The 25,536-nt window shown below is 43.2% G+C and overlaps 1 protein-coding gene across 3 annotated transcripts in view; it reads left to right on the forward strand.

Moving 5' to 3' along the window:
* Positions 1 to 25,536, forward strand: part of scai (suppressor of cancer cell invasion) — a 188,826-nt gene that overhangs the window by 85,469 nt on the left and 77,821 nt on the right. For 2 of the 3 annotated variants that reach the window (XR_009792230.1, XM_061800572.1), the window contains exons 8-10: positions 866 to 1,018; positions 18,150 to 18,251; positions 23,507 to 23,632. Coding sequence is in view for 2 of the 3 variants with exons in the window: in XM_061800572.1 (XP_061656556.1) it covers positions 866 to 1,018; positions 18,150 to 18,251; positions 23,507 to 23,632 (381 nt within the window). In the remaining variant the exon portion in view is untranslated. The remainder of the gene's footprint in view (positions 1 to 865; positions 1,019 to 18,149; positions 18,252 to 23,506; positions 23,633 to 25,536) is intronic. The other variant, XM_061800573.1, reaches the window with a different exon arrangement.

Below are 25,536 nucleotides of genomic sequence, written 5' to 3' on the forward strand. Positions count from 1 at the left end.
GTCACGGAGAGCCGGAGCCTATCCCAGCTAGCTTTTGTGCGACAAGTGGACTACATCCTGAACTGATCGCAAGTCAGTCGAAGGGTAGACATCGACACCATCACTGATCAGGAATCGATCCCACGCTACCTGCACCTAAGTGAGGCATGTGTACCACTACACCATCAGTGACTTTTAAATACATATGTAATGACTTAAAAATAACAGCAGTACCACCGCCTTTTTGTTCATACATTTTTTCATGGAATTAAAATTTGCTTTTGTCACCTAATTTAAAATGGTATTACAGGTACTTTCCGTTAGTCATTTCATTTCGTACCAAATAACATCATCATTGGTTGTAATGATGTCATTAATCAACATTGATTACCTAGTGTCCTGATACAACCAACTGGAAACACTGGTTTAAGTATTAAGCATTTTTAGTCATGCAGTTATGATTCAGTACAGCGATTCACATTTTGTTTTTTGTGGGATGCAAAAAAAAAACCTACTGAATTCAAACTTTAAAGGGTGTACTTCCCTAATTTCTTAAATTGAGAAATTGTGTAATCTTAAAATGAGAAAAATACTCTTTTTCGTATTCTGGATTTTATGTAAACCCTTGTGCAGCCCATTATTGTTGCTTGTTATTAGCAGCTATATCTTAAAATTTGCTATAATTTCTTATGAAGAAAAAAATGGATACCATATTTTTCCTTAATTCGAGAGAAAAATCCTCATACAAATTTTGCTGGTCAATTTTTTTTTTAACTTTCTGAGCAATCCCCATTTTTCAGTGTTATGCAGACTCATCACAGTGACTTAGTCTTTTTTTGTGCTGATCTTCTTGTTGACTACTTGTTTTTCTTCATTTGTAAAACAGGCAGACCCAGTGGTACTGCTTGATGACAACAGTTCTGTCACAGTCCTCAGCTATCGTCTTCAAGAGGGATGTGTACCTCCATTGGAACAAGGCATGGTGGTTGGACAACTCATCCTTGCAGACGCACTAATCATTGGCAACTCTAACAGCCAGGTTCAGTCCTAATTTCATTTATTATTCTTGCACTTTAATTGTGCCTTCACCTAAACGTGCCCTAATTTACAGATATTTCGAGTTACAAGTCATTGATTGCTTGGTGGAAAAGAAATTTTAATGTATCTTATCTCTTTCATATTGGGGGTATCTTCTCAAGGTCATGTAAATACGTGCAACTTCTTCACTTGTAAGAGGTTGTCATTCACTGATTTTGATGCTTGCCGCACCCTTACATACTGTGCAACGTGTTTGAACTTGACTGGGCCTGACCATCGCATCAACATAAGAGTTGTCGATGCACCTCTGCACATTTACCAGTTATGTAAATAGATGCTCTAAAGAGTGAGCCTGTTTTGGTGTTATTATAAACACCAGTAACCCTAAAGGTTGCCTCTCCTGGACCAGACTGCCTCATCAAAATAAGAGTTGCCGACGCATTTCCGCACCTTGACCAATTATATGAATGGATGCGCAAAAGAGTGAGTTTGTTTAGGTGTCATATAAATGCCATTAACCCTAATGCTTGTCTCACCCTGACACACTGGGAAACATGGTGGAACTTCACTAGACCAGACCGTCGCATCAAAATAAGTGTTGCCAACCCCCCCACATTGACCAATTTTTATAGATGGACCTTGTATAAAAAGCCTTCTGCATATTCCTCTTGAACATAAACTGCCCAGATCTTCCCTCACTACATCCATCAACTATCTTCTTCTTGCCCTCTTGCCTGGCAGATCCATTCTCATCACCCTTTTCCCAATAGACTATCTCTCATCTGAACATGTCCAAACCATCAAAGACTGCTTTCTCTAACTTTTGTCTCCTAAACATCTGATCTTGACAGTGCTCTGATGAGGTGATAATCCTATCCAACCTGCTCACTTCTAAAGGTGTGTCTCACATGATTTACTATTGTGGGGCGTGCCAATGCTGTGGCTTTGTACTCCCACCTTCAGTGGTTAGTTTTAATGTGCATGTTCTTCTCATTTCAACTGATTCCTGTCAAGCTAAAGACCTATACAGCCAACAGGACCTTTTTAAAATCGTAGTTCCATGAGAAATGAGGATAACAGCTCGTCTTCTCGTTCACACAACATCCCAGAGTTCATCGCGAGGGCAACTGGCTCTCTGTGGATTACATTCTCCACGAGGAGGAAGCAGAGGCAACGTAGGGAGCGTAAGCAGGAGCAGGGATGCCGAGCAGGCAGGCTAGCTAGGCTACGGAAGCCTCCTACAACCAACCACTTCCCAGCCTCTCTTGCAAATGTAAGATCCCTCACCAACAAGATGGATGACCTGAGACTCCAGGCTGGCTTGAACTTTGCTGAGTGACCACATTGAGTTATTGTTGCACAGTGATGTCAGATGGCTTAGTCGAGGCAAAGTCCTAAAAAGATTTTGAGATCTGTCTGTTTTTTTTAAGGTTTTTATTTTTTTTTGCCATGAAGTAAACATTATGAATATAACTAACCAAATGACAACCAGTGGCTGCTAGACTTGGCATTTTCAACCGATCTGACCAACATGTTGAATGACCTTAATCTACAGCTGCAAGGAACGAAAAATGCAACATCGCTCAACAACGCAGTGATTTGGTGAACTTCCAGAATGTAACGTCACGGCTGTAGATTCAAGGGAACTAATGTGTGCAGCCTTACTGTGGAGGCTACACAAAACGGTTTGTCAATTGTCTGTCAGAATTTGACAAAATGAGTTAAAGACTTTGCTTTACTCGAGCCAATCGCTACATTCATGTGCTACCCTTTTTGGGAAGATGCTGAGGTTATTTCACTCTCTGTCTCACTCTCTGTCCTCTGGACCTGTCCAAACCTTCAAGTCTGCTCGATCTAACTTTGTCTCCAAAACATAAAACTTTGGCTGTCCCTCAAATGAGCTCATTTCTAATCCTACCCACAATCCATTCTAGTAGGTGATTCAAGAAGTGATTTGTTCGAAAACTCAATCAATATTTCCCATTACAATGAATGGAAAAAGAAATAATGCGTTCCAACCCTAAAAAAATGGGCATTTGAAAATCATTTTTTAAGCGTTTCCTGATAATAAACTTCATAGTAGGAATACATGCTTAGTTTAAAAGTTTATATAATAAAATAATCTAAGATCATTTTTTTGCTTAAAATGTATGCTTTAATAGTAGAGTAGGCTAGGCTGGGAGTGCATTGCTGTATCTGTAGTGACTCAGCCCCCAGCCTTGTAAACTTTTTTTTTTTATTAACAAAAGTGCAGAATAACTTTAAACAAGCAATAATGAGGGGGGAAAAATATGTTTTTTATTCAGACAAAAGCTAACAGCCAAAAACATGAACTCATAACTCAAGTTAATTAAATCTTTGAAACAAACCAAAATGCAGAAATGCTAATGGAACAGAGCATTATTGAACAAGAAAAAAGCAAACCAAATCTATCAACTGACTCGCCCCCTTTTCAGAAAGAATTAATCTTGTGTCACATGTTTCTGCCCTCTTTTAAACACTTTTGAAGTGGCTCATCACAACATCATTAAAATTTTGTATTGCTCTGCTACATTCGGCTTTATTGGATTGATGAAGTTGTATGACATTATAGATTTTGTTCCATTTGGCATAGATAGCTTTGATATCAGCACTTTGGACATCCTTCTTACCTTCAGCTTCATCAGACGACATCTGCTCCTCCAATGTCTTCTTCTGCTCCTCCTGAAGGTGCAGGAGTTCTTTGGTAGTGAGCTTCCACTTGCCTTCTTTGGAGCCATGATGGGGGTTAATAGTCCCCAATTGGAAGGAAAAAAAAAACAGTTTCTACCCGGACACGTCTGTGTACAGAGGCTGTGTTATACAGAATAAAAAAGCGGGTCATGGGTGGGTCAGCTGGTTGCACTGGTTGCAAACTGGGCCCTGGACAAGATTCTGACCCGGATGAAGGCCCTAGTATGAGTGGTGGGGAAAAGAAAGCAAAGACGGTGAGCTCAAGGCAATATAGTGAAAGCTATCTTTCGTTTGGATTTACTTTCACCGGGGATGAGACGACACTTATTCCGTTATGCCTGGTGTCTGGCGAGAAGCTATCCAACAGCGCCATGGTGCAAAGCAACCTTAAACGCCATCTCCAAACGACACACCTGTCGCTTCAAAACAATCCGATAGACTATTTTGTTCGCCTGCGTGTAAACACAGAGAAACCGGCAACGTTGATGAGAAAAACCACAAAGGTAAATGACAAAGCGCTCAAAGCTAGTTACCAAGTCGCCAAACTTGTTGCTGAATCAAAAAAGCCGCACACTGTGGCAGAGACATTAATACTACCTGCCTGTAAAGCCATTGTCAACAAGATGCTCGGCCCTGATGCGGTTAAAGACATAGCTAAAGTCCCACTCTCTGATAACACAATTGCCAGGCGTATTGATGACATGTCTACAGACATCGAAAGCCGTATTTTGGAAAAGATACCCATCAGTAGGAAATTTGGGTTGCAAGTTGACGAGTCTACGGATATTAGTGGACATTCTCAGTTCTTGGCCAATGTGCGTTTTGTGGATGGAGATGCCATTAGATAAAAAAATCCTATTTTACAAGGCACTGCCAGAAAAAAACAAATGGAGAGGAAATTTTAAGGGTTACATCGGAATATCTTGACCAGGGAGGACTTACGTGGGAAAACTGCACTAGTGTGTGCACTGATGGAGATGCAGTCATGGTCGGGTGCACCAAAGGCTTCGTGAGTAGAGTGACGGAAAGAAACCCAGATCCGATTGTTACGCACTGTTTTTTGGACCGTGAGGTCCTCGTTGCTAAGACTTTATACCAGCAGAACTGGTTCCTGTGTTGGACGATGTGGTGCGCAAAGTGAACTTTGTAAAGACACAACCTCTGAAAAGCCGTATATTCGCATCTCTGTGTGAGGAAATGGGAGCGGAGCATAAAGCCTTATTGCTCCATACGGAGGTCCCGATGGTTGTCGCCCGGTAAGGTGCTGACTCGTGTGTATGAGCTGCGAGAGGAACTTAAAATGTTTCTGAAAAATGAGAGGTTTGATTACTCAAATCTGTTTGCAAGTGATGAGTGGTGCGCAAAGCTGGCATACCTGGCTGATATATTTCATCATCTTAATGAACTGAACACAAGGATGCAGGGCCGAAATGAAAACCTGCTTACAAGCACAGATAAAATAAATGGATTCCGTTTAAAGGTGCACCTCTTGCAACAACATGTGCAACGTGCCAACCTGGAGATGTTCCCACTCACAGACAAACGGCAAAGCAACACTGCTGCACTGTCTGAGGTAATAGGTAAACATTTCAAAAGTCTTGAGGAGAAGTTGTCATTTTATTTCTCTTCAGCCTCCACTGAATGCTTTGACTGGGTTAGGGACCCATACAGCTCAGCATCAGTTTTTGGAAAGGACATGACTTTACAAGAGCAGGAGGAACTAACTGAACTGAAACAGGATCGTGGTTTAAAACTAAGATTTGTTGATCTTCCTTTGGACAGTTTTTGGTTGACTGCTGCCAAGGAGTTCCCCATTCTGGCCAACAAAGCTGTTCTGACATTGCTCCCATTTTCCACAACATATCTGTGTGAGCTGAGCTTTTCAAGCCTAACTGCTATAAAAACTAAAAATAGAGAGAGACAGAGAGCTGTTAAAGATGAGCTTTGTGTGTCTTTCTTCTATTCCTGCCAGGATATCGGCTTTGTGTTCATCTAAACAGGCCCAGGTTTCACACTGACTGAGTATAAATAAATTGAGAAATTATATTGTAATTAAATATAAAAATGTGCCGTGGCTCAAAAAAGGGTGAAAAACACTGCGCTAATGCATACAAGGGTCACGGGAGAGCTGGAGCCTATCGCTGTTATCTTTGAGCAAAAGGTGGACTACACCCTAAACTGGTTGCCAGTCAGTTGCATGGCACACATCAACATCATCGAGAGGGAATCGACCCCACCCTGCCCGCACCAAAGTCAGGTGTGTGTAGCACTCCACCATCAGTGACTCAATTGCTGTCATACATGTCCTGTACTATTCTAACATACTTCCCTGCCACACCAGACTAACACATGTAGTGCCACAGTTCCTCTCTTTGTACTCTATCTTTAGCATCCTCAAAGCAAATGAAATCTCTGGTACTCTTTCTAGGTATGAAACCACACTGTTGCTTGCAAATACTTACTGTACTTCTTTCCTGAGTCTAACTTCCACTACTCTCTCCCATTACTTTATTATGTCGCTGTTCATCTTTATTCCTCCATAGTTTCCACAGCTCTGCATATTGCCTTTGTTCTTAAAAAGTGGAATGTTCACACTTTTCCTCCATTCTTCAGGCATCTTCTCCCACATTAGTATACTGTCAAAAAAGTTGGTTAAAGCCAGCCTTCTCTCCAAATTGCTTCCATACCTCCATAGGTATATCATCAGAACACACTGCCTTTGTATTTTTCATCTTCTTTAGTGCCTTTCTAACTTCCCATTACCACTTTGTAGTCCACCAAACCCGACTTTCTACTCTTCCTTTTCTCTCATTTTCTCAATTCAACTTCTCAATGTATTCTTTCTAACTATTTAGCACACTACTAGCACCAGTCTACACATTCCCATCTCTCTTCTTAATCACCCTAATCTGCTGACCCGTGTGTATGAGCTGCGAGAGGAACTTAAAATGTTTCTGAAAAATGAGAGGTTTGATTACTCAAATCTGTTTGCAAGTGATGAGTGGTGCGCAAAGCTGGCGTACCTGGCTGATATATTTCATCATCTTAATGAACTGAACACAAGGATGCAGGGCCGAAATGAAAACCTGCTTACAAGCACAGATAAAATAAATGGATTCCGTTTAAAGGTGCACCTCTTGCAACAACATGTGCAACGTGCCAACCTGGAGATGTTCCCACTCACAGACAAACGGCAAAGCAACACTGCTGCACTGTCTGAGGTAATAGGTAAACATTTCAAAAATCACCCTAATCTGCTGCACATCCTTCCCATCTCTATCCCTCCTTCTGGGCAACCTTTTCTCCTTATTTGGTGTTCAACCTGGTGTACGTGTCATATGCCTCTTGTTTAGCCTTCTCCACCTCTACCTTTGCCCTAGATAGCATCTCAATATATTCCTTTTGCCTCTCCTCAGTCCTCTTTGCCCCACTTCTTTGCTAATCTCGAATGACTTCCTGTACTTTGGGGTTCCACAACCAAGGTTCCCAATACCCTTTCCTCCCACAAAATACACCAACGACTCTACTGCCTCTCTCTGATCATCCTGGCTGTAGTAGCCGGGTCTTCCAGGAGTACCGCCTGCCCACCAAGAGCATGTCTGACCTCTTTCCGAAATGCTGCATAACACTGTTCATTTCTCAGGTTCCATCAGATGCTTCTCTGCTCTACCCTTGCCCTCTTAATCTTCCTCCTCACCACCAGAGTCATCCTACACACCACCATCCTATGCTGTCTAACTCCACTCTCCCCTACAACTATTTTACAGTCAGACTTCTACTTCAGATTATATCTTCTGAACAAAATGTAATCCACCTGCATGCTTCTACCTCTGCTATTCTAGGTCACCCTGTTTCTGCCTCTTCTGAAAAAAAAAATGTTCACTACTGCCATTTCCATCCTTTTTGCAAAGTCTACCATCATCTGTTCCTCAAAATTCCTTTCTTGGATGCCGTACTTACCTATAACTTATTCATCACCCCCGTTTACTTCATCAACATGTTCATTACAATCTGCACCAATCACAACTCTCTCTGTCTCTGGGATCCTCAGAACTAATTCATCTAGTTCCTTCCAGGATTTTCTTTCACCTGTAGGTCTTATTCTACCTGTGGGGTATAACTGCTAATCACATTATACATAAGACCCTCAATTTCAACTTTCAGCCTTATCACTCAATCTGATACTCTTTTTACCGTCAAGATATTGGGCAATGCTTCCTTTAAAATAACCCCTACTTAATTTCTCTCCCATCTACTCCACAGTAAAATAATTTAAAACCTGCCCTAAACTGCTTGCATACTGCCTTTCTACCTCTTCTTGAATGCACAATATATGAATCTTTCTCTTAATCAACTCTGAGCTTTTCCTGTCATAGTCCCAACATTCAAAGTCCCTACACTCTGTTATAGGCTTTGTGCATTCCTCTTCTCTTTCTACCGAAGAACTAGTTTTCCTTTTCTTCATCTTCAACCAACAGTAGCTGAATTTCCACTCACGCCCAACAGGTTAACGATGCACGAGGCGGCGGACATTGTTGACGCAGGCCATGACCAATTGGGTATGGGATTTATTCACGCCACAATAGCGCCACAAAAGCATAATGGCTCTCGTCTTTGGTCATATCCAAAAGTTTAACTTTTTCGCCGATCCATCAGCTTTCTCTTCCTCAGTCACTGGGCCGTTTTTCTGCAATCCTCAAAAGCGAACGCAGCTCTCTTTTTCCTGTCACTGGCCCGTTTTTCTCCAATCTGCTGTCCACAAAGTGATTGCAGCTCCTATTTTGAACAATCCTCTCATTTCGCACCATACTCTCGCGTTTGGGTGCTTCAGCGGCAGCTTTAAGATCAAGCAAAGCACTTTGGAGGCATTTTGAACAGGTTAGGTTCTCACGCACACACTGTCACAGTGTAGAAAATGGCTGAAAGGAAGGAGGAGGGAGGGAGGGAGGGAGGTAGAGCGAGAGAGAGAGAGGAGAGAGAGTTGCTGGGTGGAGCTTCGATGATGCACACCCAATCAGCTCCAAAGAGGTGATCTGACTTTTTTTTACTTCCGTAAAGTAATATAGTACTACTGTAAGCTGATCTGGCCTTTTTTTTCCTATTGGGGGGGACCCTGTGACGCATTGAAGCCGAACTAGGTGAAGTGCGAAGCACTGTGTAACTGTATGTTTTTGTGTCTATACACCCTCTAAAGAATGTAGATATATCTACATATATATCTTTACACTTGTAAAATAGGTTGTTACTTTTGAAATGCAGTCATCTGTTTCAGAAAATTACATTTTATTCATTAAACACAAATACATTTAACTCTTACAAATACTCTAATACTAAAAAAAAATCGTTAAACTGAACATCTCTTTCAAATAAATTAAAAAGCGGAACTTAAATTATCAATCTAGTATCGAGCCATCATCGTTTGGGCTTTTGCAGCATGAACCAGAGCCTTGACATGAATTTAAAAATTCTGTAAAATCTGTAATTATGAGTGTACAACAAATGCAGCCCTATGGGGGCACAAACCAGTGCAATCTGTAGGCCGGTCCCAAGCCCGGATAAATGCAGAGGGTTGCGTCAGGAAGGGCATCCGGCGTAAAAACTGTGCCAAACAAATATGAGCGTTCATCTAAAGAATCCCATACCGGATCGGTCGTGGCCCGGGTTAACAACGCCCGCCCCCGGCACTGCTAACCTGCAGGGCGTCGGTGGAAATTCAGCTACTGTGGGTCGAAGACAAAGAAGAGGAGGAAACCGGATCCAGCGTCAGAAGAAAAAGAGGAATGCACAGAGCCTACAACTGAGTGTAGGGACTTTGAATGTTGGGACTATGACAGGAAAAGCACAGGAGTTGGTTGACATGATGATTAGGAGAAAGGTTGATATTCTGTGCATCCAAGAGAGCAGGTGGAAAGGTAGTAAGTCTAGAAGTTTGGGAGCAGGGTTTAAATTATTCTACCACGGAGTAGATGGGAAGAGAAATGGAGTAGGGGTTATTTTAAAGGAAGAGCTGGCTAAGAATGTCTTGGAGGTGAAAAGAGTATCAGATCGAGTGATGAGACTAAAATTTGAAATTGAGGGTGTTATGTATAATGTGGTTAGCGGCTATGCACCACAGGGAGGATGTGACCTAGAGTTGAAAGAGAAATTCTGGAAGGAACTAGATGAAGTAGTTCTGAGCATCCCAGACAGCGAGAGAGTTGTGATTGGTGCAGATTGTAATGGACATATTGGTAAAGGAAACAGGGGCGATGAAGAAGTGATGGGTAAGTACGGCATCCAGGAAAGGAACTTTGAAGGGCAGATGGTGGTGGACTTTGCAAAAAGGATGGAGATGGCCGTAGTGAACACTTATTTCCAGAAGAGGGAGGAACATATAGTGACCTACAAGAGCGGAGGTAGAACCACGCAGGTAGATTATATTTTGTGCAGACGATGTAATCTGAAGGAGGTTACTGACTGTAAAGTAGTGGTAGGGGAGAGTGTAGCTCGACAGCATAGGATGGTAGTATGTAGGATGATTCTGGTGGTGGGTAGGAAGATTAAGAAGACAAAGGTAGAGCAGAGAACCATGTGGTGGAAGCTGAGAAAGGAAGAATGTTGTGCGGCCTTCCGGAAAGAGGTGAGACAGGCTCTCGATGGACAACCGAAGCTCCCGGAAGACTGGACGACGACAGCCAAGGTGATCAGAGAGACAGGCAGGAGAGTACTTGGTGTGTCATCTGGTAGGAAAGGGGAGAAGGAGACTTGGTGGTGGAACCCCAAAATACAGGGAGTCATACAAGGAAAGAGATTAGCGAAGAAGAAGTGGGATACTGAGAGGACTGAGGAGAGGCGAAAGGAGTACATCGAGATGCGACGTAGGGCAAAGGTAGAGGTGGCAAAGGCTAAACAAGAGGCATATAAAGACATGTACACCAGGTTGGACACGAAAGAAGGAGAAAAGGATCTCTACAGGTTGGCCAGACAGAGGGATAGAGATGGGAAGGATGTGCAGCAGGTCAGGGTGATTAAGGATAGAGATGGAAATGTGTTGACTGGTCCCGGTAGTGTACTACATAGATGGAAAGAATACTTTGAGAAGTTGATGAATGAAGAAAATGAGAGAGAAGGAAGAGTTGAAGAGGCAAGAGTGAAGGACCAGGAAGTGGAAATGATTACTAAGGGGGAAGTCAGAAAGGCACTACAAAGGATGAAAACTGGAAAGGCAGTTGGTCCTGATGACATACCGGTAGAGGTATGGAAGCAATTTGGAGAGATGGCTGTGGAGTTTTTGACCAACTTATTCAACAGAATACTAGCGGGCGAAAAGATGCCTGAAGAATGGAGGAAAAGTGTTCTAGTTCCCATTTTTAAGAACAAAGGGGATGTTCAGAGCTGTGGGAACTATAGAGGAATAAAGTTGATGAGCCACACAATGAAGTTATGGGAAAGAGTAGTGGAGGCTAGACTCAGGACAGAAGTAAGTATCTGCGAGCAACAGTATGGTTTCATGCCTAGAAAGAGTACCACAGATGCATTATTTGCCTTGAGGATGCTCGTGGAAAAGTACAGAGGTCAGCAGGAGCTACATTGTGTCTTTGTGGATCTAGAGAAAGCCTATGACAGAGTACCAAGTGAGGAACTGTGGTACTGCATGCGTAAGTCTGGTGTGGCAGAGAAGTATGTTAAAATAGTACAGGACATGTATGATGGCAGCAGAACAATGGTGAGGTGTGCCTTAGGTGTGACAGAGGAATTTAAGGTGGAGGTGGGACTGCATCAGGGATCAGCTCTGAGCCCCTTCCTGTTTGCAGTGGTAATGGATAGGCTGACAGATGAGGTTAGACTGGAATCCCCTTGGACCATGATGTTCGCAGATGATATTGTCATATGCAGTGAAAGCAGGGAGCATGCAGAGGAACAATTGGAAAGATGGAGACATGCACTGGAAAGGAGAGGAATGAAGATTAGCCGAAGTAAAACAGAATATATGTGCGTGAATGAGAAAAGTGGAGGGGGAAGAGTGAGGCTACAGGGAGAAGAGATAGCGAGGGTCGACGACTTCAAATACTTGGGGTCAACAATACAGAGCAATGGAGAGTGTGGTCAGGAAGTGAAGAAACGGGTCCAAGCAGGTTGGAACAGCTGGCGAAAGGTGTCTGGTGTGTTATGTGACAGAAGAGTGTCTGCTAGGATGAAGGGCAAAGTTTACAAAACAGTGGTGAGGCCGGCCATGATGTACGGATTAGAGACGGTGGCACTGAAGAAACAACAGGAAACTGAACTGGAGGTGGCAGAAATGAAGATGTTGAGGTTCTCGCTCGGAGTGACCAGGTTGGATAGGATTAGAAATGAGCTCATTAGAGGGACACCCAAAGTTGGATGTTTTGTAGACAAGGTTAGAGAGAGCAGACTTCGATGGTTTTGACATGTCCAGAGAAAGTGAGTATATTGGTAGAAAGGTGCCGAGGATGGAGGTGCCAGGCAAAAAGAGCGAGAGAAGACCAAAGAGAAGGTTTATGGATGTGGTGAGGGAAGACATGAGGGCAGTTGGGGTTAGAGAGGAAGATGCAGGAGATAGGCTAAGATGGCAAAAGATGACACGCTGTGGCGACCCCTAACGGGACAAGCCGAAAGGAAAAGAAGAAGAAGAAGATGAGTGTACAACAATGAAAATTAATATTTGCAAAATAACTGCCTGATTAGAGTTAGGGTTGTATTTTACCTGTTTCTGAATCCTGCGATTGGCTGGCAACCAGTTCAGGGTGTACCACACTTTCTGCCTGTTGACAGCTGGCATAGGCTCCCCGCGACCCTCGTGAGGATAAGCGGCAAAGAAAGTGGATGGATGGATGTTTCTGAACCTCCGTGCATAGCGTCTAAAAGTCACTTTCATCTTTATGCGGGACTGTAAGCTGCTGTCTGGGAGGTGTGTCAGCGTCGCGGAGAGTGTGATGCGTATTTTGAGCGATGAAAAATATTATATGTATAATTTTAATATTTCAAGATTACAATCTTACAATTCCCAACTCCAATTAAATAAACGAATAAACACAAATAAAATACTTTGTTCAGATATTCTCCAGTTTTGGTGTTGCTGGGCTTTCTGTGCATTCTGGCTGTCAATCTGCCTGCTTGCACGTCAAATGATGTAAAACGTCTCTGAAGAAGGTGAATGGTGATCACCGAAATTGCACATGGTTTGAAGAAAGAAGTTAACTTTGACTTGATAAGTATACATGATACGCATTTTTTGAGATAAATAACACTTATTTATTTTCCCAAGCCATGCAGAGCCGCAGCATAAGGATGAAAGGGCCACATGTGGCTCCCGAGCCATGGGTTTCTTACCCTTGAGTTTGATGGTATTGGGTCAAGACAGCTTGTTGATGGTTTCAGCTGCCCAACAGTTTTTCCTGCAGTGTTTTGGTCAACTTTATCAAATTCTGACATGTTTTTCTGTGTAGCTTCGAATGTATAATCATTTTGCTGATTTACCTTGATATTTAATGTGATTAATTCTATTTTTTCACTAAAATAAGCAAATTCATTGAACTTATCAGATGGTAGGAATTCTGGAGCCATGTGATTGGGTGGCTGTTATCAGCTTGTCAATCACACAAGAGTGGTATTATTATCATTATTATTATTATTAAGTTTTTACTAATGATTTCAGAAAAGTGTTGGTCTCGCCCTGACTAACTCTTGATTAAAATTACAAACACTTTTTATGAAGAGGTTACAGTCAATTTCAAATTTATTTTTATCCACTTTCTGGTTCTCAAGTTCTGGTATTCTACACTTTGAGAGGTATTTACCATCATTGTTCTCCTCCTGTGTCCTAGGTTGTCTCAAAATTGTGTTACTTGTAATGGGAGTGATACCATTCATGACATTTGAGTTTCCAGGTGAAACTTTCCAAAAGTGCATCAACTGTCTTCGGATTCAGATTTTGGCACAGCTATGGTCTCTCTAAATCAGTGGGGGTACTCTGTTATGTATTGTACACTTTCTTAAGAGACATCGAGGTTGTCTGACGTTTTGGAAGAATCTTTGACTGAAGGAATCAACAAGAATGGTTGGAAATAGCCATATTCTTGATGTAGATGAAGGAATATTATCATCCTTCGAGATGACCAGAACTAAGATGTGACCGACAGTGCTATGAAAAAGTATTCGCCTCTTCCTGATTTCTGTTTTTTTGCACATCTCTGGCTCACAAATATTTTAAATCATCAAACCAATTTTAACATCAAATACATGTACAAATTCACAATATAGTTTTTGAATGACAATTAAATTAAAGCACAAAAAAAAAATCCACACCTTTCAGACCATCTGTGAAGAAGTAATTACCGCTTGAACCAACAGTGAAGAAAATAAGTATTTGAGCACCCTGCTATATTGCAAGTTCTCCCACAAAATCAGAAATCATGGAGGGGTCTGAAATTTTCACGGCCAGGACAAAAACTACTTTGCTTCTCCTGTATCTGAGATTCGACTTCCCGACGAACCCTCCTCCCCAGCACTCCTGAATAGACTTTACTAGGGAGGCTGATCCCCCTATAGTTGGAACTTAAAAAGGGGGACTAACAAGCCAGTCTGCCAATCCAGAGGCACCATCCTGGACGTCCACGTGATTTTTCAGGGGCGTGTCAACGAGGACAGCCCCACAACATCCAGAGCCTTTAGGAACTCCGGGCAAATCTCATCCATCCCCTGGGCCCTGCCACCAAGGAGCTTTTTAACCACCTCGGTGACCTCAACCACAGAGATAGAAAAGCCCACCTCAGAGAAGCCAGACTCTTCTTCCTCTTGGGAACGCGTGCTCTTGAAATTGAGGTCTTCGAAGTATTCCCCCCACTGACTCACAATATCCCGAGTTGAGGTCAGCAGTGCCCCATCCCCATTAAACACAGTGTTGACTGTGCACTGCTTCCCCCTCCTGAGACACCAGACAGTGGACCATAATTTCCTTGAAGCCGTCTTTAAGTCATTCTCCATGGCCTCACTGAACTCCTCCGATACCCAGGTTTTTGCATCAGTGATCACGAAGCTGCATTCCGCTTGGCCACCCAGTACTTATCAGCTGCCTCGGGAGTCCCACAGGCCAAAAATGCCTGATAGGATTCCTTCTTCTGTTTGACAGCATCCCTCATTGTTGGCGTCCATTAACGTGTTCAGGAGTTGCCTCCACCACAGGCACCTACCACCTTCCGGCCACAGATCCGTTCGGCCACCTCAGCATTGGAGGCGTGGAACATCGTCCACTTTGACTCAATGTCCCTTGCTTCCTCCGGAACGTGAGCAAAGTTCTTTCAGTGGTGGCAGTTGAAATTCCTTCTGACAGGTATATCTGCCAGCAGTTCCCAGCAGACCCTCACAATACGTTAGTGCCTACCACTTCGGACCGGCATCTTCCCCCACCATCGGAGCCAACTCACCACCAGGTGGTGGTCAGTTGACAAATCCACTCGTCTTTTCACCCGAGTGTCCAAGACATGCGGTTGCAAGTCCGATGACACGGCGACCACAAAGTTGATCATCGAACTGCGACCTCGGGTGTCCTGGTGTCAGGTGCACATGTGGACACCCTGATGCCTGAACATGGTGTTCGTTATGGACAATCCGTGATAAGCACAGAAGACCAGTAACAAAACTGCACTCGGGTTCTAATCAGGGGTGCCGTTCTTCCCAATCATGCCCTTCCAGGTCTGACTGTCATTGCGCATGTGGGCATTGAAGTCCCACAGCAAAATGATGGCGTCACCTGAGCTCTCCAGCACTCCCTCTAAGAACTCCAAAAAGGCTGGGTGCTCTGAACTGCTATTTGGTGCATAGGCACAAACAACAGAACACCCGGCTCCCTACCTGAAGGCGCAGGGAGGCTACCATCTCATCCAATGGGGTAAACCCCTACGTACAGGCCCCAAACCGGGGGGAAATAAGTATACCCACACCTGCTTGGCACCTCTCACCATCGGGAACACCAAAGTGTAAGAGTACAACCCCTCTCAAGAGAAGTGGTACAGACTCAGTCCGACTTTATCTCGTCAGAACTTCTTGACCTCACGCACCAACTCGGGCTCCTTCCTTGCCAAAGAGATGACATTCCATGTCTCTAGAGCTAGTTTCTGTAACCAGGGATCGGATCGCCAAGGTCACCACTTTGGCCACTGACCAGCTCACATCTCACCGATGTTACTCTTTCAGGCTGTGGCTAGCTGAGCGACATGAGTTCAGGCGCGGCCACCAGGCACTCGCCTTCGATTCCCTCCTCCAGGCTTGGCTCCAAAAGTGGGCCCCGCTGACCCGCGTCTGGGCAAGAGAAAACGAAATACATTATTTGCACTCGCCATAGGGGTCTTGGAGTCGTACTTTGTCTGGTCCATCACCGAGGACCTTTTTGCCATGGGTGACCCGACCAAGGGCGTGAAATCCCAGACAGCTTAGCTCCTCGGATCATCGGGACACGCAAACCCCTACACCGGGGAACCTTTTCGTAACCTGAATCTTTCATGTGTAGAGACTTTCATCAGTCGAGGTACCACTGTGTCTTCTTTTTGTTTAGGCTTGTCCCGTTAGGGGTTGCCACAGCGTGTCATCTTTTTCCATCCAAGCCTATCTCATGCATCCTCCTCTCTAACACCCACTGTCCTCATGTCCTCCCACACAACATCCATCAGTCTTTTCTTTGGTCTTCCTCTCGCTCTTTTGCCTGGCAGCTCCATCCTCAGCACCCTTCTACCAATATACTCACTCTCTCGCTTCTGAACATGTCCAAACCATCCAAGTCTGCTCTCTCTAACCTTGTCTCCAAAACATCCAACTTTGGCTGTCCCTCTAATGAGCTAATTTCTAATCCTATCCAACCTGTTCACACCAAGCAAGAACCTCAGCATCTTCATTTCTGCTACCTCCAGTTCAGCTTCCTGTTGTTTCTTCAGAGACACTCTAATTTGTAGATTTGTACAACACTCACCATTGTTTTTTAAACTTTGCCCTTTTTCCTATCGGAGATTCTTCTGTCACATAGAACACCAGACACCTTCCGCCAACAGTTCTATCCTGCTTCGACCCGTTTCTTCACTTTATCACACTCACCATTGCTCTGTATTGTTGACCCACAAGTATTTGAAGTTGTCCACCCTTGCTATCTCTTCTCCCTGGACCCTCACTCTTCCTCCTCTGCCCCTCTCATTCACGCGCATATATTCTGTTTTACTTTGGCTAATCTTCATTAGTCTCCTTTCCAGTGCGTACTTCCCGTCTTTCTAATTGTTCCTCCGCCTGCACAGTGCTTTCACTGCAGATCACAATATCATCTGCGAACATCATGGTCCAAGGGGATTCCAGTCTAACCTCGTCTGGGAGCCTATGCATTCCTACCGCTCAGCGTGGAACCCTGATGCAGTCCCACCTCCACCTTCAACTCTTCTGACACACCTACGGCACATCTCACCGCTGTTCTACTGCCCTCATACATGTCATGCACTATTCTAACATATTTCTCCATCATACCAGAGTTGCCCATGCAGTACCACAGTTAATCTCTTGGTACTCTGACATAAGCTTTCTCTGGGTCTACAAACATACAATGTAGCTCCATCTGACCTTTTCTGTACTTTTTTTTAACCATTATTATCGAGCGAAAATGCAAGCAGCATGTCTAACTCTTTACGCAGCCTAGACTGTGGGTGGACGGTGTTTGTAATTATGAGTGTACTGCTGTCAGGCTGTAGTTCACTGCTGGATTGGTTTTCATGTGCGCTGAGAATGTCAATGTATTTCCTCTCACAACAAATTTTACGCACGTGATTTTTCGTGGTCGATTGTGCAGCTTTGCGAGTGCGATCGTGCCAGTCAAGTCAGTTACTGAAAATTTCATGAAATTCCCTGACCCAAGCCAAATATTTTTTATTTACCGGACTTTTCAAGACAAGAGTCCCCAAAAAAATTTAAATAATCAAGAAGGGAAAAGTTTGCGGCATGGTGGATCAGTTGGTAAAGGGTTGGCCTCACAGTTCTGAGGTCCCGGGTTCAATCCCTTACCCGCCTGTGTGGAGTTTGCATGTTCTCCCCGTGACTGTGTGGGTTTTCTCCTGGCACTCCGGTTTTCTCCCACATTCCAAAAACATACAAAATTGATTGGACACTAAATTCCCCCGATGTGTGATTTTGAGTGTGGTTGATTGTCTCTAGTGCCCTGCGATTGGCTGGCAACCAGTTCAGGGTGTACTCCTGCCCGTTGACAGCTGGGATAGGCTCCAGCACTCCCCGTGACTCTTGTAAGGATAAGCGGCAACGAAAATGGATGGATGTATTGATGGATGGATGGATGGATGGGAATACCTTTTCACGGTAATGTAAATTATCTACAAGTACAATCATCTTTTAAAACAATGATATATGAGGATTTATGTCTTTCATTGTCTTTTTAGGTGAAGTTCAGTGAATTGACTATCGATATGTTCCGTATGCTTCAAGCATTGGAGAGGGAACCAGCAAATCTTGCTATACAAACATCGAAACAAGGAATTCTGGTGAGTTTTTCTCAATGAACTAAAAAAAAAAAAACAATGTTAAATAGGTGTGGCATGGCTTGATGTGATGGAGTTAACTCTGGTTAACTAAACATTTTCTGATCAAATTTTAAATTTCCCTTGAGTTGAAATTTATCATACCAAAGACACTCAGAACAAATACAGAGATGGTGACCCAATCTGAAGTTTGAATTCCATTGCATCTGATAACAGTTGTGGGCGAGATGATAGTATGTTGTCGAGGTACTCTTGAGCAAAATACTGTTTGTGCACATCTTTCCTTTGGCATCTCTCCAACTGTACATGTATAAAAAGTTGACATTATCCTGTATAAATGTCAGGTCTTGTGTTATAAAAAAATGACACCAAGGTAAATAATTTCATGATATTTTCTACAATGTCACCTGTAACCTGGACAATTCAATTGAAAGAATTTTCATTTGACTTAATTTAAGGATAGCCCCTTGAGCTGCAGCATCTCAGTTTCGAGAGGGTCTGAAAACACAGATGAAGGTACATTAAAAAAAATGAAAACAGAACATGCTTAAGATAATAATACATAATACATAATACATATTCCAAACATTCAAACAATTCATCAGTCAATACCACCAATATACTCACTCTCTCGCCTCTGAACATGTCCAAACCATCGAAGTCTGCTCTCTCGAATCTTGTCTCCAAAACATCCAGCTTTGGCTGTCCCTCTAATGAGCTCATTTCTAATCCTATCCAACCTGGTCACTCCGAGCGAGAACCTCAACATCTTCATTTCTGCCACCTCCAGTTCAGTTTCCTGTTGTTTCTTCAGTGCCACCGTCTCTAATCCGTACATCATGGCCGGCCTCACCACTGTTTTGTAAACTTTGCCCTTCATCCTAGCAGACACTCTTCTGTAACATAACACACCAGACACCTTTCGCCAGCTGTTCCAACCTGCTTGGACCCGTTTCTTCACTTCCTGACCACACTCTCCATTGCTCTGTATTGTTGACCCCAAGTATTTGAAGTCGTCGACCCTCGCTATCTCTTCTCCCTGTAGCCTCACTCTTCCCCCTCCACTTTTCTCATTCACGCACATATATTCTGTTTTACTTCGGCTAATCTTCATTCCTCTCCTTTCCAGTGCATGTCTCCATCTTTCTAATTGTTCCTCTGCATGCTCCCTGCTTTCACTGCATATCACAATATCATCTGCGAACATCATGGTCCAAGGGGATTCCACTCTAACCTCATCTGTCAGCCTATCCATTACCACTGCAAACAGGAAGGGGCTCAGAGCTGATCCCTGATGCAGTCCCACCTCCACCTTAAATTCCTCTGTCACACCTAAGGCACACCTCACCATTTTTCTGCTGCCATCATACATGTCCTGTACTATTTTAACATACTTCTCTGCCACACCAGACTTACGCATGCAGTACCACAGTTCCTGTCTTGGTACTCTGTCATAGGCTTTCTCTAGATCCACAAAGACACAGTGTAGCTCCTTCTGACCTATGTACTTATCCACTCAATCCTCATCCTCAAGGCAAATAATGCATCTGTGGTACTCTTTCTAGGCATGAAACCATACTGTTGCTCGCAGATACTTACTTCTGTCCTGAGTCTGGCCTCCACTACGCTTTCCCATAACTTCATTGTGTGGTTCATCAAATTTATTCCTCTATAGTTCCCACAGTTCTGAACATCCCATTTGTTCTTAAAAATGGGAACTAGAACACTTTTCCTCCATTCTTCAGGCATCTTTTCGCCCGCTGGTATTCTGTTGAATAAGTTGGTCAAAAACTCCACAGCCATCTCTCCAAATTGCTTCCATACCTCTACCGGTATGTCATCAGGACCAACTGCCTTTCCATTTTTCATCCTTTGTAGTGCCTTTCTGACTTCTCCCTTAATAATCATTGCCACTTCCTGGTCCTTCGCACTTGCCTCTTCAACTCTTCCTTCTCTCTCATTTTCTTCATTCATCAACTTCTCGAAGTATTCTTTCCATCTATTTAGCACACTATGAGCACCAGTCAACACATTTCCATCTCTATCATTAATCACCCTTACCTGCTGCACATCCTTCCCATCTCTATCCCTCTGTCTGGCCAACCTGTAGAGATCCTTTTCTCCTTCTTTCGTGTCCAACCTGGTCTTCAATGCCTCTTGTTTAGCCTTTGCCACCTCTACCTTTGCCCTACGTCGCATCTCGATGTACTCCTTTCGCCTCTCCTCAGTCCTCTCAGTATCCCATTTCTTCTTCGCTAATCTTTCCTTGTATGACTCCCTGTATTTTGGGGTTCCACCACCAAGTCGCCTTCTCCCCTTTCCTACCAAAAGACACACCAAATACTCTCCTGCCTGTCTCTCTGATTACCTTGGCTGTCGTAGTCCAGTCTTCCGGGAGCTTCTCCTGTCCACCGAGAGCCTGTCTCACCTCTTTCCGAAAGGCCACACAACGTTCTTCCTTTCTCAGCTTCCACCACATGGTTCTCTGCTCTACCTTTGTCTTCTTAATCTTCCTACCCACCACCAGAGTCATCCTACAGACTACCATCCTATGCTGTCGAGCTCCACTCTCTCCTACCACTACTTTACAGTCAGTAACCTCCTTCAGATTACATCGTCTGCACAAAATATAATCCACCTGCGTGCTTCTACCTCCACTCTTGTAGGTCACTATATGTTCCTCCCTCTTCTGGTAATAAGTGTTCACTACAGCCATCTCCATCCTTTTCACCACCATCTGTCCCTCTAAGTTCCTTTCCTGGATGCCGTACTTAGCCATCACTTCCTTATCGCCCCTGTTTCCTTTACCAATATGTCCATTACAATCTGCACCAATCACAACTCTCTCCCTGTCTGGGATGCTCAGAACTACTTCATCTAGTTCCTTCCAGAATTTCTCTTTCATCTCTAGGTCACATCATACCTGTGGGGCATAGCCGCTAACCACATTATACATAACACCCTCAATTTCAAATTTTAGTCTCATCACTCGATCTGATACTCTTTTCACCTCCAAGACATTCTTTGCCAGCTCTTCTTTTAAAATAACCCCTACTCTATTTCTCTTCCCATCTACTCCGTGGTAGAATAATTTAAACCCTGCTCCTAAACTTCTAGCCATACCACCAGCTCTCTTGGATGCACAGAATATCAACCTTTCTCCTAATCATCATGTCAACCAACTCCTGAGCTTTTCCTCTCATAGTCCCAACATTCAAAGTCCCTGCACTCAGTTGTAGGCTCTGTGCATTCCTCTTTTTCTTCTGACGATGGATCCGGTTTCCTCCTCTTCTTTGTCTTCGACCCACAGTAGCTGAATTTCCACCGACGCCCTGCAGGTTAGCAGTGCCGGGGGCGGGCGTTGCCACGACCGATCCGGTATGGGATTCTTTAGATGAACGCTCATATTTGTTTGGCACAGTTTTTACGCCGGATGCCCTTCCTGACGCAACCCTCTTCATTTATCCGGGCTTGGGACCAGCCTACAGATTGCACTGGTTTGTGCCCCCCATAGGGCTGCATTAACAGGTAAAACAAACCAAGCATACAAAAAAAAAAACAATAATAAATGAGCTCACACAAGCAATTCCACGCACTTCCAATATATCAATCAGCTTTATTGGCCAACTATTTAAAAACACACAAGGAATTTGTCTCTAGTACTTGGTGCGGGCCTTGTGCAACATGCATATTGAGTACGAACAACAGAACAAATCAATTAACAAGAATGAATGACAATAAACAGTTGATAGGGAGCTTTTTTTCGTTATATTAACTCACAGTTGTGCAAATGCAGTTTTCTAGCATGCCCAATATAACAATAGTCCAGTCCAATGAGAATTGTTCGAAGGGTGTCCATGTTTAAGGAGTTTAAGAAGTGACGAGTCGTGCAATAGTCTGCCGTATATTATAATACTGATTGCCTCAATAGGGTGTGACAACAACTCAACGCAGAAAACTGGCAGCATGTTGCAGTGGAATTGTAGGTTCGGTGTTCAATAATTTAATAACTTAATTGTAAGAGGACAGAAACCGTTGGAATCCCTACTAGTTTTGAAATGAGTTGATCAGTAGCGGCTACCCGATGGAAGGAGCTGGAAGAGCTGGTGGCCAGGGTGTGGAGGATCTGATTGACCCAAGCAGATTCTGGACTGTGATGTATTTGGAAACTTGATTTAAATGACTTATTAAGTCTATCTAAGTTCAGGACATTGTTGTTTAAAAGTAACTCTCAACATTCTTGAAAATGTTGAAAGAGCAATTTTGGACCAAAAAAAAAAAAAAAAACAAACTTAAAACAAAATTAAAATTAGAAGTCTTCTATAATCCTTATGATTAAGGCTAGTGACGGGTAAAGTAGTTCTTTTGACAGTACTGAATGACTCGAATCAGTTCCTTCAAAAGTTTGAGATAATAATATAATAAAATAATTTAAGTGCTTCAATTATGATCCATTCCTGATGTTCACGTTCACTCAACACATCCACTGAAGCACTATACTGTATACGCATTGTTGTAGCCCTGTATAGGAAAGGTAGGAAAGGCCTGGAGATTTAAAAATCCATCCCTCTGCGTCCCCTTACTTCCATCCAGGCTCTCGCCAGCCGGCCTGACTTTTCTCCATTCCAGTGCACAGCATCGTGAACACCAGTCTTTGCCACCCGGGCTTCCTGCTCACTCACCTTACTGTTACTTTCATCTGATTAGTGGAAAGCGACTCTTGAGAAATGTCAAATGTTTAATTTATTTTTATTATTATTAGCATGAAATCTAAAAAAGATTGATTGATTGATTTCATTAGAGTTAGAGAGGGAACGGCGTGTGTGTTCGTATTTACTTTATTATTCATTTACGGGTTAGACTGACTGCATGACGAGCATGACTGACTCAAAATTCACCATTAGCTTGAAGAAATGGCTGCGATTCTAAGCTATACCCTCAAAAAAGTCAAGATTTGCGGTTAAAATCACTCATGAGTATGGTCACTGCGCTGTATGTCGGTCCTCTTGAAAAGGAATCCCTTACTGTACTTGTGCGTTGTGCCTAAGCAGATCTCCAAGGAACGGATTACCCTTCAGTTCCTCATTACACCAGTTCACTGAATGAATCACTCTTCAGTTCTTGAGTTCACCAGTTCACTGGATAAATCACTCAGTTCACTCAAGCCCCTCCTCTGAACAAATAACACTTGAGTTTTTTAGTACACCAGTTCACTGAACGACACTCAGTTCACTTAAGTCCCTCCTCTGCCTGCACAGCGCTGTCTGTTGCTGGCTGCTCATTCGTCATCCACTGAAGTGAGTGACATCGCTGGCGAGTTGCAAATCAGTCCCACCCCCGCCTGCATGCTGGCTGCTCAATGGTCATTTGCTGAATATTCAGAGGTGAGTGACGGAATGCTTCAACAGTTGCTTTTCCGCTCCAAGGCAATTCACTCGCCAGTCCCCGTCGGGCGACGGCCAAGCAAAAGAACGAATCATTTCATAAAGTGATTCAGTTGACGGCGGCACGGTGGAACAGCTGTAAAGCGTTGGCCTCACAGATCTGAGGACCCAGGTTCAATCCCGGCCTCAACTGTGTGGAGTTTGCATGTTCTCCTCATAACTACATGGGTTTTCTCCAGGCATTCTGGTTTCCTTCCACATCCCAAATACATGCTCTAAATTGCCCCTAGGTATGATTGTGAGTGCGGCTGTTTGTCTCTATGTGCCCTGTGATTGGCTGGCAACCAGTTCAGGGTGTATCCTGCCTTCTGCCCATTGACAGAAAGGATAGGCTCCAGCACCCCTGTGATCCTTGTGAGGATAAGCAGATAAGAAAATAGATGGATGGATGGATTCAGTTTACTTCATTCTCTAAGAAGATTAGTTCTTCTGAATTAATCGTTTAAGAACGTAACAGCACATATGAAGGCAACATTTTCTGTAAGAGGGTGTATTAGCCCACTCTCCAAAGACATAATGAGCATTCATGATTAAATGTTTATTTTTCCTGCAGCATATCCTGGAATGATACACTGTGACAATTCTCCTGTACAATGGTGTTTTAAGTTAAACTTCCATTATTGATGCTTTCACTATTGTTTTCATTGAATTGATGGAATTATAGAAGTATAATAAAGAAAACAGATTTTTATGACATTTATGTTGAGGATTAAAATAAATGGAACGTGCCTCCTGTAATTTCAAACCTCCCCATGGCAATAAAATGCTGTCCTATACTCTTCTCCTCCTTACTGGCAACAGACAGTGTATTAAAACACGGGCTGCAGTTATAAAACAGCAGCCTTTAAGACGAGGTGAATACTGCTAAAATAATAATAATTTCATTTTTATTAATAAAAATGCATCATCATCTTCTCATTCCCCCTAATGGTGGCCATAGACACAAAGACAAAACAAAAAAAAATGAAGCATCCTCTTTTGACACGGAGAATACATCACAGACATCCTTGGTCCTAAGCAACAAAACACAATAATATCCCTGTGTCATTCCAAAAATATACTGACAAAAATCAGAAATTACTTTATAAACACAGAAACTTTGTTGATGAAAATCTGCCCAAGACAGTATTGTATTCTTACCCATTCAATGTAACTTCTACTTTCAGGCATCACGTAAAATGTCAATTAAAATGTAACTTTAATCTTGAAACATGACTGCAAGCTCATCTGTGAGGTTGCTACAGTATTTGGATTTAATTTAGTTCATGTTTGAGAATGTGTGCTTGCAGAGGTTAACTCCAAATGCACATTTCTTCATTTTCCTATAACTATCAGGGAGAGCATCCAATGTTTCACTAAAGTTTCTCTGGTGTTGTGAGGCGTTTAATTTCACTCCATTTGTGGCATTGGGCAAGCTGGGCTCTCTAGCGTGTGACATATTCACTCCCAACTGTGTAGTCGGCTGCACATGCCGTATCCCCTCGTAGTATGCCCTCCCTAGAAATGTCTTTCTGCATGACTCTTTTTTTGACTTGACAACTTTTCAGCACTACATGTAGGCAGACCGTCCATACCGGCAATGAAAGCAAATGATGTGGTCCTAGAACCGTTGAATCCTCTGTTCTTCTCAGGTCCATCACACACTTGCCAATTTGTTTGCGACAGCCACCTGCCATGCTGAGCTCAAAGAAGCACGCTTTGCAAACTATGACACAAACATTCAGTGATTTATTTATTCCACACATTTTTACAGCATTGGAAAACATTAATAATTTTTGTGTCATGTTTCTTCTTTGTCATCCAAGTCTCGGGAGACTATGGGCTTACACACTGGAGTTGAAGAC

Source organism: Syngnathoides biaculeatus, chromosome 17 (genome assembly GCF_019802595.1).
Source record: "Syngnathoides biaculeatus isolate LvHL_M chromosome 17, ASM1980259v1, whole genome shotgun sequence".
NCBI classification, from domain to species: Eukaryota; Metazoa; Chordata; class Actinopteri; order Syngnathiformes; family Syngnathidae; genus Syngnathoides; species Syngnathoides biaculeatus.